Source organism: Mesoplodon densirostris, chromosome 4 (assembly GCF_025265405.1).
Source record: "Mesoplodon densirostris isolate mMesDen1 chromosome 4, mMesDen1 primary haplotype, whole genome shotgun sequence".
NCBI classification, from domain to species: domain Eukaryota; kingdom Metazoa; phylum Chordata; class Mammalia; order Artiodactyla; family Ziphiidae; genus Mesoplodon; species Mesoplodon densirostris.
The window spans coordinates 137294109-137313285 of record NC_082664.1 but is presented as its reverse complement, the minus strand read 5'-3'; the positions used below and the strand labels follow the sequence as shown (position 1 = coordinate 137313285).

At 36.7% G+C, this 19177-nt stretch overlaps 1 protein-coding gene across 5 annotated transcripts in view; it reads right to left on the bottom strand.

Moving 5' to 3' along the window:
* The window catches only part of NEDD4 (NEDD4 E3 ubiquitin protein ligase), a 156809-nt gene that overhangs the window by 84607 nt on the left and 53025 nt on the right, over positions 1–19177 (bottom strand). For 4 of the 5 annotated variants that reach the window (XM_060097307.1, XM_060097305.1, XM_060097306.1 and 1 more), the window contains exon 1: positions 14520–16064. The exons of the other annotated variant lie outside the window; for it this stretch is intronic. In XM_060097307.1, coding sequence (XP_059953290.1) covers positions 14520–16064 — 1545 coding nt within the window. Of the gene's footprint in view, positions 1–14519; positions 16065–19177 lie in introns of those variants that run through there. 5 annotated transcript variants of the gene reach the window in all.

Genomic DNA, 19177 nt, shown 5'->3' with positions numbered 1-19177 from the left:
AGCTCAGTGCTTTGTGACCACCTAGGGGGTGGGATAGGGAGGGTTGGAGGGAGATGCAAGAGGGAGGGGATATGGGAATATATGTATATATATAGCTGATTTTCTTTGTTATACCACAGAAACTAACACAATATTATAGAGCAATTATACTCCTATAAAGATGTTAAAAAAAAAAGAATCTATCACCTTATGGCTAGAAGCTGACTCTATCAATGACATAAGATGAGTAAGGCTATCTCTTATGAGTCAATATTTTCAATGAGGGATAAAAAAAAATAGGGTCACCTTCTTTAGAACTACCAATTATTGCATAAGAAGTGGCTTGTGGCCCACTTAGAGGACTTTCCAGATTCTAATGCTCTCCTCCTGTTAATTTGCTGTAAAATTATTATTTATTTCTGTCTTTTTTTTTAATATCTTAGTCTTGATGTATTTTTTTTTTCTTTTTTTTGCGGTATGCAGTCCTCTCACTGTTGTGGCCTTTCCCGTTGCGGAGCACAGGCTCCGGACGCACAGGCTCAGCGGCCATGGCTCACAGGCCCAGTCGCTCTGCGGCATGTGGGATCTTCCCAGACTGGGGCACGAACCTGCATCCCCTGCATCGGCAGGCGGACTCTCAACCACTGCGCCACCAGGGAAGCCCTTGTAGTTTTGTCCCCAGGGATATACATAATCAAAATTGAGTATAAATGAAAAGAATTGTGCTTTAATTTTTAATACGGCTTTGGAAAAACCATATTCAGTTGAAAAGTATATCATGATCCTTAATTTAGAGTCTTAGGAAGAAGTGCTTCCCCAGATTTCTAATCTGTATTTAGTTGCAGAACATGGGATCTTAGTTACCACATGTGGGATTTTTAGTAGCGGCATGTGGGATCTAGTTCCCTGACCCGGGATCGAACCCGGGCCCCCTGCATTGGGAGCGCTGAGTCTTAGCCACTGGACCACCAGGGAAGTCCCTGCATTACTTTTTAAAATGTTCTTTTCATGAATTTACTATTACTTAACTGTTAACCTGGATTCTTAGATTTATATATGATTCAGATTGTACATAGATAAAACAATTATTATTATGTTATGCACTGTGTCACTTTTTAGTTTACAGCACACCTTCATAAACTCTCACAACAATATTATAAGGCAGATAATAATAGCCACTTTTTACTGAGCACCAACTATTTGCCAAACAGATATCAAATTTCCAGTCCTCAAAATAACTTCACCAAGTTTCATACACTTCATGTTCCCTAAACATGAAATTAAGATGCAGAGAAGCTTTAAGAGGAATTAATACAGCTAATTCACTATAGAGCACATTTTCACTCTACTGGGGAATGAGGAAGATAGGTATCCCAGCTCAATGAAGATCTGTGGCGATTAACGTGGAGGTAAGGTATAGTTAGGTGATCAGTTCTAAGTCCTAACTCTAACCTTACTTTTAGGTTCCAGAATACAGCCTCAATTACATTGGTAAAAAATGTATTATCAAAAATTGTCCAGGGCCTCCCTGGTGGCGCAGTGGTTAAGAGTCCGCCTGCCGATGCAGGGGATACGGGTTCGTGCCCCGGTCTGGGAGGATCCCATATGCCGCGGAGCGGCTGGGCCCGTGAGCCATGGCCGCTGGGCCTGCGCATCCGGAGCCTGTGCTCCGCGACGGGAGAGGCCACAACAGTGAGAGGCCCGCATACCGCAAAAAAAAAAAAAAAAAAAAAAAAAATTGTCTGATTAAAGACACAGAAAGTCCTATGCTAAATAATTGGCACACTCAGCCCCAAAGTGAAATGAAGATCATAACATAGATGAAGAATTAGATAGACACATGTTAAAGGAGAAGAATCCATCTTGAGTTATGTCAACACTAAAATGACCTAGATGACTCAGAAAGAGATCCAGTCAAAACAGTTTAGAACTATTGTTAATTTTGTTAAGTGTGATAATTGAATGGTACTTTTGTATATTTAAAAGGTCTTCCATTACAGATACACTCTGAAGTATTTATGGGTAAAATTACATGTTGTATGGGATTTACTTTAAAAAACTTACAGAATAAAAGGAGGGGAGGATGTGGAAGCAACCTAAATATCCATCAACAGAGGAATGGATAAAGAATATGTGGTACATATATACAATGGAACATTACTCAGCCATAAAAAAGAACAAAATAATGTCATTTACAGCGACATGGATGGACCTGGAGATTGTCATACTGAGTTAAGTAAGTCAGACAGAGAAAGACAAATATCATATGATATCACTTATATGTGGACTCTAAAGAAATGGTACAAAGGAAACTATTTACAAAATAGAAATTGAGTCACAGATGTAGAAAACAAACTTGTGGTTACCAGAGGGAGGAATAAACTGTGAGATTGGGATTGACATATACACACTACTATATATAAAATAGATAACTAATAAGAACTTGCTGAATAGCACAGGAAACTATTCAATATGCTGTAATGACCTATGTGGGAAAAGAATCTAAAAAAGAGTGGGTATACGGGTATGTCTAACTGACTAACTGTGCTGTAGAGCAGAAACTAACACAACATTGTAAATGAACTATACTCCAATAAAAAAAATAATTAAAAAAAAAGGATGGGAAAAGACAGATGACCTGATGGACAAAATGTTGGTAATTATTGAAACTGGGAATTCACTGGGGGCTCACATGGGGGGATCACTGCATTATTCTTTCTACTTTTGTGTGTGTTTGAAATTTTCCACAATAGAAAGTTTTAAAATATTAGGGAAAAAAAGACACATCTTCCAACGATTTAGGTAGTTTATAATAGTTATTGAAGGAAAAGAACATAGTGAAACTCAAAGAGTTGCAGGAGGTAGAAACACACAGTATGTGTTATTTGATCAATAAAATTAATCAGAAAGAAGAAAGTAATTATAAGTGTTGGGTCACAAGTCGGAAGAATAGAAAAAGAAAAATTTCAGAGATAAACTGGTTCTCTAAAATAGGCTTATATAATCCCTGAACCTCACTTTCACTCAACAATGGCAAGCAAACAGGACTTGATCAGGACTTCTTCAGAGAGTAAAAGTTAGTCATCAGATTGCAGTCAGCCCAAGTGGAAACTTTCCTTTAGACAACTCTTTTTTTGTTCTGTATGATGTTATTTTTACTAAAATAACCTTCCCCAAGCAGCTTTATTTATCCTGTAGATTCCCCCTATTATAGTGCAAAATGAATTCCTCTTGGTTAGAAATGTAGAAAAGGGCTTTAGAGTACATAACAGAGCTGAGTAAGTAATATGACATTTACTAGACTTACGATCCTGACTACATCATTTTAACTTTTCTGAGCTTGTTCTCTTATTTCTAATGTGGAGATATCACTATCTCAGAGAGTTTTTCGAAATGTGGTATATAACATATGCTGACTGATTTAAACTTTTACAGATATCGGGTTAAGAGTTTAAAAAAGAATACATCAGGATTTTGTCCAAGTTAAAACAATCAGAGATGAGGTTTCAGGTTCTAGTGTGACAGTAAGCATCCAATGTTCTTCTCCATTAGGGGGTCGTTTCGGTCTCCTCTTCCTTCTCCCTTGTACCCAAACACAGTTTTAACAGGTCTATCCTCTTTCTCAGAGGACAGGCACACACATTTACATTTAACTATATTGCCAAGAATGTAAAAGGTTGGGAGATGTGTTAAGGAAACTACATATTCTTTTAGAAAGGATATTTAAATTTGGTCTTTCTACAAGTATCTTCATCTCTAGAATATACACAATGTATTTCAGACAATAGTTATGAAAATCAGGCACCTTACTGGCTATATTAATTAAATTATAAACAGTACCTTAAGAATTTGATAAGTAAATATCACTTTTAGGGCATGGTTTACCTTGAACTAACTCAGTTTCAGAACCTATGAAAGAAATCACCTCCATTTCTAGTTTATCACTAACCAGGGCTATAAAACATAACTGGGCAATCGTTGCAAGTTTCTTCTCTGGAGAAACAAACTGACCTTTGAGAAAAGACCTCCAGATACTGACAGTTAGAAGTCTCCCTACAATGAAGTGTACCACTTGAAAAGCCCCACACAATTACAGGGCCTCCAGATAACTTCACAGTGACTCACTCTCAAATAGGAATAGACAGCCAAGATTCACCAGTCACCTGGAGGACAATGTCTAATAACAAAGAGGAACAAACAACAACAACAGCAAAGTGGTCCACAGGAACCAGAGACAATGTAGGACCCATAACAAAACTTAAAAGAAAAAGCCTTAAGTAAAATATTCTCAGAGAGATAAGAGATTACACTTATAAAACAAGAATAAGAATAGGGAATCATCAAAAACAAGATAGAACTTGAGAAATTAAAATAACCACAATTTTAAAATCAAAGAGAAGAAAAAACTGGGGGAAATCTTCCAGAAAGTAGAATAAGGAGGTAAAGAAACAGAAAACAGGAGAGAAAAGTAAATTATAAGATCAATCTGGGAGGTGCAAACTTTGGCTAACAGGAATTCTGGGAAGAGAGAACACAGAGAAAAAGGCAGAAAGGAAATCTTCAAAGAAAAAAAACACCTGATTTTTAAAAGAGGCACATGTGTCATCTTGATAAAAATTTAAATTAGTTAAAAATTATATAGACGATCACATAGCTCAGAGTTTAGGCATTCACCTGCCTGAAGTAGGTATATGGACATTATTATATATTATTTCATACTGTTCTCTGGTTCTTTTTTTAAATGGATAATGCTGTCTTCTCATCTAAATTAGAAACTCTTCAAAGCCAGGAATAATATTTGCCACTCGCAGCAGGCACATATTCTATTTCTGATAAATACTTGTTAAACTCATTTGCTTTGAAGATGACTTGAGTTTGCGTTAAGCTCTGTGACTCCTTAAGAGGGTTCAGTCTTTCAGTCTCGGTACAAAAGGTAAAGGTCATTCTTAGCTAAAACAGTTACTTGAAACTCCAGGAACAACACTGAGAAGCCAGCTCTTACATCAAGTCTGAAATGAAGTCATTTTATTAAACAATGATAAACTTAAAGCCAGTCAAATGGCCTTTGTTTAAATACCCTTAAAACTTTTGGCCCATTCAATCTTCTTTTCAGAAAACTTGATCTGAGCCTCTACCCAGACACATAGTTCTACGGTACTAGTTAGTGGAATACGTAGGCTATGAATCAGACTCCACTGTGGAAACTAATCCTTGAGTCACAATCATAATATTCCATTGGCATCCACCCCAGGGACAAGGTATTCATTAAAGAGTGCCACTCTTTCATGCAGAGGATGAAGCATCAAGAAGCTTCCACTAAAGGAGGCAAGAATATACAGTGGAGAAAAGACAGCCTCTTCAATAAGTGGTGCTGGGAAAACTGGACAGCTACATGTAAAAGTATGAGATTAGAACACTGCCTAACACCCTACACAAAAATAAGCTCAAAATGGATTAAAGACCTAAATGTAAGGCCAGAAACTATCAAACTCTTAGAGGAAAACATAGGCAGAACACTCTATGACATAAATCACAGCAAGATCCTTTTTGACCCACGTCCTAGAGAAATGGAAATAAAAACAAAAATAAACAAATGGGACCTAATGAAACTTCAAAGCTTTTGCATAGCAAAGGAAACCATAAACAAGACCAAAAGACAACCCTCAGAATGGGAGAAAGTATTTACAAATGAAGCAACTGACAAAGGATTAATCTCCAAAATTTACAAGCAGCTCATGCAGCTCAATAACAAAAAAACAAACAACCCAATCCAAAAATGGGCAGAAGACCTAAATAGACACTTCTCCAAAGAAGATATACAGATTGCCAACAAACACATGAAAGAATGCTCAACGTCATTAATCATTAGAGAAATGCAAATCAAAACTACAATGAGATATCATCTCACACCGGTCAGAATGGCCATCATAAAAAATCTAGAAACAATAAATGCTGGAGAGGGTGTGGAGAAAAGGGAACACTCTTGCACTGTTGGTGGGAATGTAAATTGATTCAGCCACTATGGAGAACAGTATGGAGGTTCCTTAAAAACCTACAAATAGAACTACCATAAGACCCAGCAATCCCACTACTGGGCATATACCCTGAGAAAACCATAATTCAAAAAGAGTCATGTACCAGAATGTTCATTGCAGCTCTATTTACAATAGCCAGGACATGGAAGCAACCTAAGTGTCCATCAACAGATGAATGGATAAAGAAGATGTGGCACATATATACAATGGAATATTACTCAGGCATAAAAAGAAACAAAATTGATTATTTGTAGTGAGGTGGATGGACCTAGAGTCTGTCATACGGAGTGAAGTAAGTCAAAAAGAGAAAAACAAATACCGTATGCTAACACATATATATGGAATCTAAGGAAAAAAAAAAAGGTCATGAAGAACCTAGGGGTAAGACGGGAATAAAGACACAGATCTACTAGAGAATGGACTTGAGGATATGGGGAGGGGGAAGGGTAAGCTGTGACAAAGTGAGAGAGTGGCATGGACATATATACACTACCAAACGTAAAATAGATAGCTAGTGGGAAGCAGCCACATAGCACAGGGAGATCAGCTCGGTGGCTTGTGACCACCTAGAGGGGTGGGACAGGGAGGGTGGATGGGAGGGAGGGAGACGCAAGAGGGAAGAGATATGGGAATATATGTATATGTATAACTGATTCACTTTGTTATAAAGCAGAAACTAACACACCATTGTAAAGCAATTATACTCCAATAAAGATGTTAAAAAAATAAAAATAAAATAAAAGCTAGCGGGATCTGAAAAAAAAAAAAAGAAGCTTCCACTCATCATTATAGTCATCCCTCAGATATCCTAGTTTGGTTATCTGTGCAAGGCTGTGTGGTCACCCTCATCTAGATTCTAGTCGTCTCTACCCCATTCCAAAGGGTCCCCTTGGCTTCAGTCATTAATTTAATACATACTTATTGAGTGTCTATTTTGAGCTAAGCACTGTTCTAGGTACTGAGGATAAGTGAATAAGACAAAAAGCCCCGATTTAGGGAATTTCATTCTAGTAAATTAGAGCCCAGAAAAGATTACCCATTTGCCTAATCCCTTCTCTAGAATTCAATCAATTCTGGAAAATTTATCAATACATTTGCCTGCCTGCCTGCCTATCTATCTCCCTATCTTTAACTTTTTTCTTGCTATGCTTCCTTTTTCTCATTGCTTACCTGAAATGTTTACTGTCTTATTAGGCTCCCTGAAGTTAGGCTAAGCCACAAGCAGCCATGAAGACCACAAAAACCCAGCTACCAATAAAATGTCTTCAACTGCTCCAACGGAAGAACAGTTCCTAACATTTTCATATACTGATTTATGCTTGAGAATGGATATATACTTTTAAGTAGCATTACAAAGTTACACATAAAGGATTTTTAAACTTTCTCCCTATAGATCTATCAAAAGGATAGCTCATAAGTAAGCATTAATTATAGATGGTGTTTCATTTCATTACATAAGCCAATGTAAGATTCAAACATTCTCAGTAGTACCCTAAACTGGCACTTCTAGAAGAAAGTATATTGGAAAGATTCAGAGTGTTCACAAAGAGGAAGATAGAAGCTATTGCTTGAGTAAGCCAGAATAGTTAAGAAAAATACATTTCCATTGCATATTTTTCAAATCTCATGCTGAGAGGGGAAAAAGTTAATGTAGGCAACAATTTCAAAAACAACACAAACCAGAATTACAGCCATAATGAATTCAAGAGATTTCTTTAAGTAGAACTGCATGCCTTATAGACCAATATTTTTAACTTCTTAAATGAAACTAAAATGTAATCCTAGAAGATTTAATAGTCACAATTCTGCAAGAGTCATACTAAAGTTCTTTTGTGAGACAGGCAGACAATCTTGCTCTTGAATGTTTGTTGGTCCAAACAATCTCTTCTGCATCACATGGTCTCAATCAATAACTAGTCTAAATGTCCAAGAGGATTTAAACCTCCTTGCAAATTATTTTAGCCCTGGCCACAGCATACCTATGGTTCTTCTTTATGTAAAAGTGGAAGAGGGACTCACTGGATACTTCCACTATGAACTGTATTAGTGTTCTCATTTTAAAAAATTGTCTTAAGCCTTGCTTCTCAAAGTGTGTTTGAGGAATTAGCAGCATTGGTATGACCTGGGAGCATGTTAGAAATACGGAACCCTGAGGCCCCACCCCAGACCTACTGAACCAAAATCTGCCTTTTAACAAGATCTCTAGGAGATGTACACACACATGAAAATTTGAAAATCAGTAGTCCAAATGACAACTTAATAAGCCATTTTCCAGTTGCAATCCTTAAAGCGTTAGAAGGCAGCTTACCAACAAATATTTGAAAGAGAAAAAAAAGGAAGTAGTCCTAGGAACTTCCCTGGTAGCACAGTGGTTAAGAATCCGCTTGCCAATGCAGGGGACATGGGTTCAATCCCTGGTCCAGGAAGATCCCACATGCCACGGAGCAACTAAGCCCGTGCACCATAACTACTGAAGCTTGCGCACCTAGAACCCACGAGCCACAACTACTGGGCCTGCGCACCACAACTACTGAAGCCCATGCGCCCTAGAGCCCGTGTGCTGCAACTATTGAAGCCCGTGTGCTCTAGGGCCCATGTGCTGCAACTACTGAGCCTGTGTGCTGCAACTACTGAAGCTCACGGACCTAGAGCCCATGCTCCGCAACAAGAGAAGCCACCGCAATGAGAAGCCCGTGCACCGCAACGAAGAGTAGCCCCAGCTCGCCACAACTAGAGAAAGCCCGCGCGCAGCAACAAAGACCCAACACAGCCAAAATAAATAAATAAAAAGAGCTATTTCATTAAAAAAAGGAAGTAGTCCTAGATAATATTATTTTAGCTATATCATAAAATGTTATACTCAGCTTTTGTAAGAGGGACGAAAGATAAAAATTCAGTTAAGAATGTTTCTGTACTTGATGAACATAAAGACATTGTTCATTGTACCACCAATATCCTTGATGTAAACTTCTTCTTGCTCGGTAATATTTTGTCTATTAAGGTAAATCACAAAATGTTCCACAGTGTTATGGTTTTTATCTTAGATGTAATACATCTAAGTCAAGAGAACGCATGATCTCCACCACACCCCCCTGCCAAGATATCCTAGAACCCTGACTAGAAACATCATGGGATCTCTTGGTCAAGGTATTCTGTTATGACCCATCCATGAATTGGGCTACAAGGTATATAAACATGCTAGCTGCTTGCCCTTCCAAGTTCTCAGATCTGCTCTAGTTATATTTTAAAAGTTTTGTGAAATCTCAGCGAAGGTAAAATTGCTTTCCGACAACTGCTGCTATGTTGAGAGTCTCCCCTCAGATATCTCACTAAACCAGGGCACATTGGCTCACCTCTTGTTTACAGGCTATCTCTAAATGTTGGTCTTCACCTGACCATAGACTTCCAGTCTCCCACTTGGCCAACAAGAATACCGAACCACACACTTGAGCAAGACTTCAGGTATTTTGTGTATGTGTTGACAAGATCATTGGATGCCCTTCTCAGCACTCATTCACTCCTGCTAACCACCCTCCTGACCTCAACACGTTGGCTGGCCACACCCAGGGACTCTGCCAAGCCCCTTCTGCCCACACAGTCTCCGGTCCTGGCTTCTCCTAGTTCATCCTGTTCCCTGTCACCCATAACATAAAGGGAGAGTGGATCTAGAAGGGCCAGGCCTCACAACAGGTAGCACATGGTGGGCTCCATATGCTGGAAGAAGCCGGTGACAGCAAGACAGAGGTGCCTCTTCTCCAAGTCGTTTCTAGGAATAGGCCTTAAACCCTGACCTGTTTTCTGCCTGGAAGCTCTATTTTTGTTTTGTCTTATTTTGGGTGGTAGGGAGGGGGAGAAGAACGTTAGGATAATGCTGCTCGCCAAGAGTTGTGACTACTCATAGGTGGTTTCACGTTTTCACTCCTAATTGTTTGTTCCCTTCATTTCATATTGCTCAGTCTCCATTTCAGTTTTCACTGCTGATGCTCACTTATTCTTTACTTCTAAGGTGAAAGAACAGAGAGCTACAGACCTTTTCTCCGCCCAGAGAACAGGCTGCAATATCCTTGTGGACAGTTTGTCTTATGCAATTATAACCACATAATACCATGTCTTCTATATAATAGCCATTAAATATATACCTTGCCTACACTAACTCATGACTATTTTTATGACATTGAGCAAACAAGCTACGCCTGCTGTTTTTGCTTCCTCACCTGTTTCATTCTTTCTTCAACCAGGCTTTTACACTATGCCCCGAGCCTACTTTTACTAAAGTCACCAAGGACCTTTTATATTCAATGGATACCTAAATTCCATGGCACTGTATGCTGCTTACCTTGAACTTTCCCTTCCCTTGGCTTTCAGGCCTCCAAGCTCTCCTGGCCTCTGCTCCTCCAGTGGCTCTTTCTTGGACTCATTTTTATCTCGTCTTCCACTGTTTCTCCAAAGTTGGTAGCCCCCAGAATTCTGATGTATCACTCCTCCCATCTCACTTTCATGCTTTTTTCAGTTCATCTTTACCTAAGTCTTTGACTAGACTCATGACTCCCAAGCTACATTTCCAGCTCTCACTTCTCTCCTGAGTCCTGAGCCTGTATCTCTAACTACCTTACTTGACAGCAGTACTACCAGGGCAGCTTCTCAGTACCGAAACTTAATGACACTTGGTTTTTTCTTTGCCCTCCCAATCTGGCCCCTTCTCCTGAATTCCCTATCTTAGTTCATGATGTCACTATTCACCTGGCCATCCAGGTTAAGAAAACTTTAATTCACTTATAATCCATGGTGTCATAAGAAATTATCATCTAGAAAACATAAAAGTGAGCACGTCACATTCTCAAATAATGACTTCCATTGCCTAACTATTATCTGTTAGCAGGAGACACACTGCTTTCTTTCAGCATGAGGTGCTCCATGCAATGGGACTCCCACCCACTGCCAGCATATCATCTCCTCCCACATCCCTGGACACCCTGTGCTCGAGTCACACTGCATCTTTCTCACTTTCTCATATACAGCTCTATTTTAGTACATCACACTTTAGACTGAAATTTTTTTTATCTACCAGTGTGTCTCTAACTAGAATGGGAGTTCCCCCAAGTAGAAACTGTGCTTCAGTATCTTTTATTCCCAGAGCTTGAGTTAGTGACTGGCAAACAGTAGGCACTCAAACATGTGCCAGATGAATGAATTAAAGACACATCTACAGAGAAATACGAAGTATTTCTGAAGCAAACAATTCACCTCCCTGAACCACCCTGAAATTAATATTTTAGTTCTTCAGTTCTAAGAAATGTACGTATACATGCACACACCTCTCACCAGGTTTCAAAAACTGGTCATTAACATTGTTGCATTACAGTTTTAGGGTCAATACTTATAAACTATATTGATTTTTATAGGAAAGATTAAGTGTTCAAAATAAATTTAACCAAATGTCTCTAAATATTCTGCTTAAGTTAATAAAATAAGGACTAAGAAAATAATGGAACAATAAAAATAGTATATATTTAAAACAGTTATTTTGGGAAGAACAGCTAAATATATTATTGAAATGTAAATTCTTGAGATTAGTTTTAAAGGCTTTGAAATAACTGAAACATAGTTTTTAAAAGTTCTTCTACACTAGGCTTAAGCAATTTACCTACCTAGGATTAAATAACAGAAAATGAACAAAAACATTTATAATAAAAAGAAAAATGTAAAGTCAAAATTTCTGATAAAAGCATGCATATACATGAAGTATGGAAGACATATACAAGCTTAGGCAAATGCTAAGGTGTTTTAAATAATAGGGTAATGAAATTTCTGAGCATCCTAACAATACAGGAAATTAAAAAACAATAGATAGGGAAAAATAAAATAATAATAGAGTAAACTAACTATTGCACAGATTTCAGAAATCTGAATGGTAATTTCTGTAACTGTATAAAAACCATCTGAGCTCCTTAACCTATCTCTTGATCGAGCTGACAATACACACAATGTTAAAATATCAAATATCTACTTTCAGATCAAAAGTCATAAAGCCTTTACAAAAGTAATATTGTCTCTCAAAAAATATATATAATAAATATATGCCAGTTATTGTTATGCTCTTTGATGGCAATAAGTGAAATCAACATTATTATGTGGAATACAAAGTCTCATCTTCATCCCAAGTTGTAAACAACACACAGAACCCCAGTTGCAGATACAGGTAAAAGTTCTCACTAAATTAAAAAAATTAGCCAGTAATGAGCTGTTGATTATAGAGAGCTAGAAACTGGATACTATTCTCCTAGAGACTGGTAGCTAAACACAAAAGAAAAGAATCTGTAGACCTCTCAGTGCTTTAGAAACCAGGGTCCCTGACCAAAGCAGTGATTTAATTTCATGGCTGCTAGGTACAGATAGCTGACATTACTAAATGCTACTCTAATATCAACTTGTTAAATGTGAATCCAGACTCAGCATATCAGAATACTAACCCAGACTAACTGGAGTCATGGGAAATATTTTGGGAGCTGTTTATTTATAAATGAGTTACAATATACCACTATAATTAGATTAATATATAATTATTGATAAACACAGGATTATTTCTAAAACCCTGTTATTGTTGTCACTGCTATGTTTAGAAAAAACAACATTACTATTTTCCTCTTAAAACAAGCCCTTGATTTACCACTAAACAATTAGATCAATTTAGATCCAGTATGTGTTAAATGTAATGGTCCTATATTGTTTACAACTCTTGTATAAACAGTTGTTTAATAAACATTAAAAGGAGGAACAATTTAAAGCTCTCCAGCAAATGACACACTTCTGAACTATTTTATAATCCAATAATCTATCAAAAAAAATAGAATCTGCAGAAAGCTAGGCATTTGGCTGTCACAAAAAAATATTTAAGTTAGCTTACCTAATTTTAAATAAAGCCAATAAAAGTGTATCTTTTAGCCACGCAAAAGACAGTCACACTTTTTAAAAAAACATTAAAAATACCATGTTTTCAAAAGCATCAACAACAACAAACTATAATATTACCACAAAATCAACTATTTAAAGGATATTTCTAGAAATATTTCTAGGTTAATTTTTCCTTTCAGGTTAATTATTTCATTAAATGTAAAATAAATTTACAAGGTACATGTCATAAAATTAGCAAACTATCAATGAATTTCTTCATAGTATCACTTAATTGCTTTTTTTTAGAAGACAAGACAACTGAAAGGATTATAATCTCCTAACAGCTGGTGTTTTAAAAGTTTTGTAAATGGAGTTAATAATTCTAAAACATACATCAGAATTTGAAATGTGATCTTTATTCATCCTCAGTAAAGTAGCTGCTTATATTAACATCTGGGCATTGGATAATAAGAATTATATTTATCAGACTTCAAAAGAGAGAAAACAAACTAGCAATTACTTAATATTTTATTTGCCCAGAAGTGTTAAAAGAATCTTTAATATTGATTGATATTGTTATATAAACACAGATAAACAGATAAGTTTTTTTCTCCAAAACTATTATGTACTGTCATCTAGAATTGGTTTAGTCAGAAACATTTTTTTCATTTCCAGAAATCTGGCAAGATCTTCCAAATACAGAAATTTAAAAAATCTATTTAAGCTCAAAACACTTAAAATACTTTGGAAAGGCCAAATTACATTAAAAAACTGTTTTGGCTAAGATTCACTAGAGTTAAATTACTAATATAATAAAGCAAAATTACCAAAATAACAAATTAATTGGGTAATTAGAGAATTATGGAAAATACCTAGCAATTGAAACCAAATTTAAAAATACAAAATTTAGAATATTGTTGAGTGAGTTACATTTTAGAAGGCACACTTAACTGGTAGCTAAAGAAAAATCGGGTGGAAACAAAATTCCTGTGGTTAAGGGTATACACAAATGCAGATAACATTTATTTTTCCTCTGCTTTAAACATTCAGCATAACAGTTTTTATTGATGATCAAATAAATATATGTATTTTAAAGAAACATTTTCTCTATGTTCATTTATAAGAAGATTTTCACATTTTTATGTAGACTTTTTACTGTTTAATACTTTGAGTGGCTTTCTGTATTTTACTTTTTTTCACAATGCTTAAGGAGGGGAGAATACCAAATGAGCATTTTTGAAAGTAGGAATAAAATATGGAGTTAGACATTAAAATACCATGCCACTTGAGGGGAAAACATATGAAGGCAAAATGTGATCAAATAAATTATTATTTATAGCTTGTTTTTATGTGATAGAAATGTTTTATGGCTTAAATCACTTTGGAAAGTTTTTTTTAATACATATTTTCTACATTGATAAAATAACAAATAGAGCAAAAAACTACTGGGCATTTTTTCAGATTTACAAATATAAAGTTCATGACTACACAGTGCTTGCTAGCTAAGGACCAAGAAAATATATAAAGCTGCCAAGTTATAATAAATTTTAACCAAATATTTCATAGAGCCATTCTAGTATAAAATAACATTTACCAAGACCAAAGGAGACTTACCTTACAAGAATGCTGTAAAGAATTAGACAGTTCATTTGTGAAATCTCTGTTGCTGTCTCTTGTTAAATTATCAACTTTACCTTCATTTCTAGATGCAAACTTTATGAGTAATTGAGATGGTCCCCCCTTAGAACAACTGTGCTTAAGGCTGGATAAACAGGAAACATTTGGATAAGTTCCTCCCAATGAAATACTTCTTTGTAAAAGAGCATGGTTTTTGTTTATCTGTAAATGTGGTCTTTCCAACTGTCCATTGATATTTATTTGATAATCTACATTTTGGGAAGATGGTAAACATGCAGATGTCCTGTGCATAAGCTTAATATACTCTGAATCAGAATTAAGCTTAATTTCTGACATCTCTGGTCTACAATCACCATTTGCTGTTTCACAATCTAATGCAGTTGCTTTTTGTTGGGTGAAATGCACTGAAACGCAAGAATATCCTTCAGATGACTTTTCACAGACAGTCTGATTTGGACTATTATTTGCAATAACAATTTTCTTTTGTAATGAGCTGTGAAGAGGTCGTATGTCTCTTACTCCTCTGGGAGTACAGATTGTTTTAGATAACCGAAGTCCATTGACAGCTGTTGAAAGAAATCCCTTAGCACTACTGCCATCTTCATTGTGGGCAATTTCACTAGGAGAAATAATAAACTGGTGTGAGGTCTGATAGGATCCTTTGCTTGGATGAGTACCTGTACTTGTTAGAGAAGTTGGTGGGGTATTTGAAGGACTCCTAGGAAAAATGACTAAGGATGAACAACGTTTTAGTGGAATTTTCAAGTTCCTGCTCACTGGCAATTTCATAATCTCTAGTCCACGATCCAGGTCATGCTGGACAAAGGGAACTGTACTTCTACTTCTCGAAAAAATTTCACATGGAGTAGTATTCCTGTTTGGCAAACTTCTATTGGAGATGCTGTCAGAGGATGAATTTCCACCAAAAAAGGTATCATCAGTTGGTGGAAAAGTATAACCACTGCTATCACTGATGATACTGTTGGTGTATGAACCTCCACTGGTGACACTTGTGCATGACCCATAATCACTACCGTTGCTGCTATAAGACCCATTCTCACTGGCTGAGAAGTGACTAAGGCTACCACTGCAAATGGCAGGACTGCTCAAGAGGTTACCATCACCCACAGCATTCAGTTCATTATCAACCACAGCACTGCCATCCTTCAAGACACAAGTAAATGAAGCATCATCACCATCAGCTAAGACATTGCCAGACTGAAGACATCCACTGTACCTTGTTGGCTGTAGTGAAATCTGCAGACAGCTGCTCTTTTTATTAACATTTTCAGGTGAAGGAACAGATGATACTTCCTGAGACTTAACGTTTTCCTTTATTAACGGAGGTAGTGTAGCCTGTCTGGGAGTCAGCTTCATTTGAACCGCGTTAGACGTTGAAATCCGTGTTGGTCTCATGAAGCACATGTGAACACTGCTATCCGAATCATCTCCAGAGGTTTCTGACACAGGATAAGTATTGCGTCTTCTGGCTGCAAAGTGCAATCGTAAGCTTTGTGCCATTTGTTCTCATTTCCAAACATGTTAAGGGCTGAAAGTCATAACAAAGATCTCTGTCGGTAGACAGGCTAGCAGCAGCTGCACTGCATCGGAAGAAAAAATCATTTGTGGTGCCTAAAAGAGCTCAGAAGTCGTAGTCTTTATCCTAAGTAAAACCTTAGAGACCAGATATCACAGAAAGAAAAAGACGGCCCATTCCCGAGACTGACGTTTCCAAAATGTCTTGAATTGTCTGTAGTCAAAATGCCTTCACTTACAAAGCACTTGATTTCCAGCGACCTTTAAGCTGAGCTCAGCTGCAGCACACTGCCTCAAACACTGCCAACCTTGTTTCAATTATACCTTCTCCAATTTGCATGAATGAGTAACACAAGAACAACAATCTTCTAGCATTTCAAGTTGAAACAGTATTTTTTCACTCCAGCTCTACTAAATGAACATTTAACTCTGTGAATCACGGTGCCTATGCTTTCTCCAGCAGAGTTTGACCACTAATATTTTTACCCATAGGGATAGAATTACAGGAAGTTGGTAGGAATGAAACTCCATGTAATTGAGTATCAAATCAAGGATTGAATTTCCAAACAGTCAATTTAGTAAACATAGAAATCTAGTCAATTTAGTCAACATAGAAAGGAATATAGACTGTTAATATTTTTTAAATGAGTAAATTCAAACATGTATAAATTTGGAAATACCAAAACTTTGAGGTGAATTAAAACTTGCATTAAATCCAAAAGATAAATATTTTAGCTTCCAAAACACTACGTACTTATAAATAGTGAAAGCTGAAGGATCGAAATACAAAATTAGCCTAGTAATACTACTGCAAAACTTGAGCATACGTCTGAGGAAAAAAAAGTTTCAGAGAAGCTGTCACCAAGCATTTTCTCCTGTAATTTTAAGGCTTTTCCAGCCAAGCAGTACAGTCTTTAAATGATGCCATTTATATTTTGACTATTAAAACTCTGCCAAGAAATAGCCTAAGCAAACATTCCATTAAAAATATATGCAGATTAGACAGAAAAACTATCCCCCAATATAGTTTGAGCACACAAGATATTTTATTCCACTGTCTCTGCAATTCATTCACTTAAGAGAGTGTTGTGGTAGGTAAAGAAGTCTAAAAAGGATTTAACACATCAAATAAACATATCTCAATGCCAATTCTGTTCTGAAAAACTCTAAGAGCTCTTTGCTGGCCCCTACTGGTGCATTGAAACAATTCATTTAGTTGTTCGATATCTGTGAAGAAGTATAAACCATGCTGCATATTTCTTGATAATAAACAAAGTACATACTTGTTTACATTTTTGAGTACTAGGACTGCCCTAGAGGTGGAATTACTTACCCACTGCTGATAAAGCTCCTGCAGGAGAGAACAGTAGACTGTTTGTCCTTTTAGACGTTGTGATTTTGTATATGTATTTTTCTGCTTTGTATTTATTTAACCTTTACTTTATTTTCAGTTTACTAGGTAACAGAAGTTTAATATTTTAATTTCTCCCCTAAATATCATAGACCAAGGTTGGTATTCTATTTGAAAGAAACAAATTTGTTTTTAAATAATACTCTAGGGTATATTTAAACCCCTTACCTGAATTTTACAGCTGGAACTCCAGTAATAAATATATACTGGCTCATTCATAGGAAAGTAAAAAGTAAAATAGTTCAGTTGTTTACACCACATGGTACTACACCCAAGTTGTATTTTTCTAAGTTTTTTTTTTTCTAAGTAAAAGCAAATATGTAAAACATATACTTGCACTTTCTTTAAAAAAGAAAACAAGATAGATCTGTTCTCAATCACAATTTTCTAAACAGTGTTTTTAATCAATTAAGAGGACAAAATAGAAATACGAAATATACTAAATTCTATTTCTGACTAGAATGAGATAGTACTATGTTTTAGAATGGGTACAATTATAAACTTAGTAATAAAATTATTATGCTATTTTGGTTTTGTATAATCAACTTTATGATTTTATAGACTTCAGTACATATTCCCTTATAATCTTGTTTCTTTAAGAAGCAAGAGTCCTAGTCTTTTCACTATACCTTCAAATAACTACAGCAGCTTTCCTTCCTGAATTAAGTTAGGAATCTAATGACTCAAAAAATGGATCACTTCTAATAAGCTGATCAATGAGATTAAACTGCTCATGTCTATGGCCTAAAACTTCCAGTTACTAAGCAAATCTCCTCTGGGTTTTTTTTTTTAATTTTTAAATTTTATTTATTTTTTATACAGCAGGTTCTTATTAGTCATCAATTTTATACACATCAGTGTATACATGTCAATCCCAATCGCCCAGTTCATCACAACCCCCCCCACCCCCTCACTGCTTTCCCCCCTTGGTGTCCATACATTTGTTCTCTACATCTGTGTCTCAATTTCTGCCCTGCAAACCGGTTCATCTGTACCATTTTTCTAGGTTCCACATATGTGCGTTAATATGTGATATTGGGCTTCCCTGGTGGCGCAGTGGTTGAGAGTCCGCCTGCCGATGCAGGGGATACGGGTTCGTGCCCCGGTCTGGGAAGATCCCACATGCCGCGGAGAGGCTGGGCCCGTGAGCCATGGCCGCTGGGCCTGTGCGTCCGGAGCCTGTGCTCCGCAATGGGGGAGGCCACAACAGTGAGAGGCCCGCGTACAGCAAAAAAAAAAAAAAAAAAAAAAAAAAAAAAAAATGTGATATTTGTTTTTCTCTTTCTGACTTACTTCACTCTGTATGACACTCTCTAGGTCCATCCACGTCTCTACAAAAGACCCAATTTCATTCCTTTTTATGGCTGAGTAATACTCCATTGTATGTATGTACCATATCTTCTTTATCCATTCGTCTCTATATGGGCATTTAGGTTGCTTCCATGACCTGCCTATTGTAAACAGTGCTGCAATGAACATTGGGGTGCATGTGTCTTTTTGAATTGTGGTTTTCTCTGGGTATATGCCCAGTAATGGGATTGCTGGGTCATATGGTAGTTCTATTTTTAGTTTTTTAAGGAACCTCCATACTGTTCTCCATAGTGACTGTATCAGTTTACATTCCCACCAACAGAGCAAGAGGGTTCCCTTTTCTCCAAACCCCCTCCAGCATTTCTTGTTTGTAAAT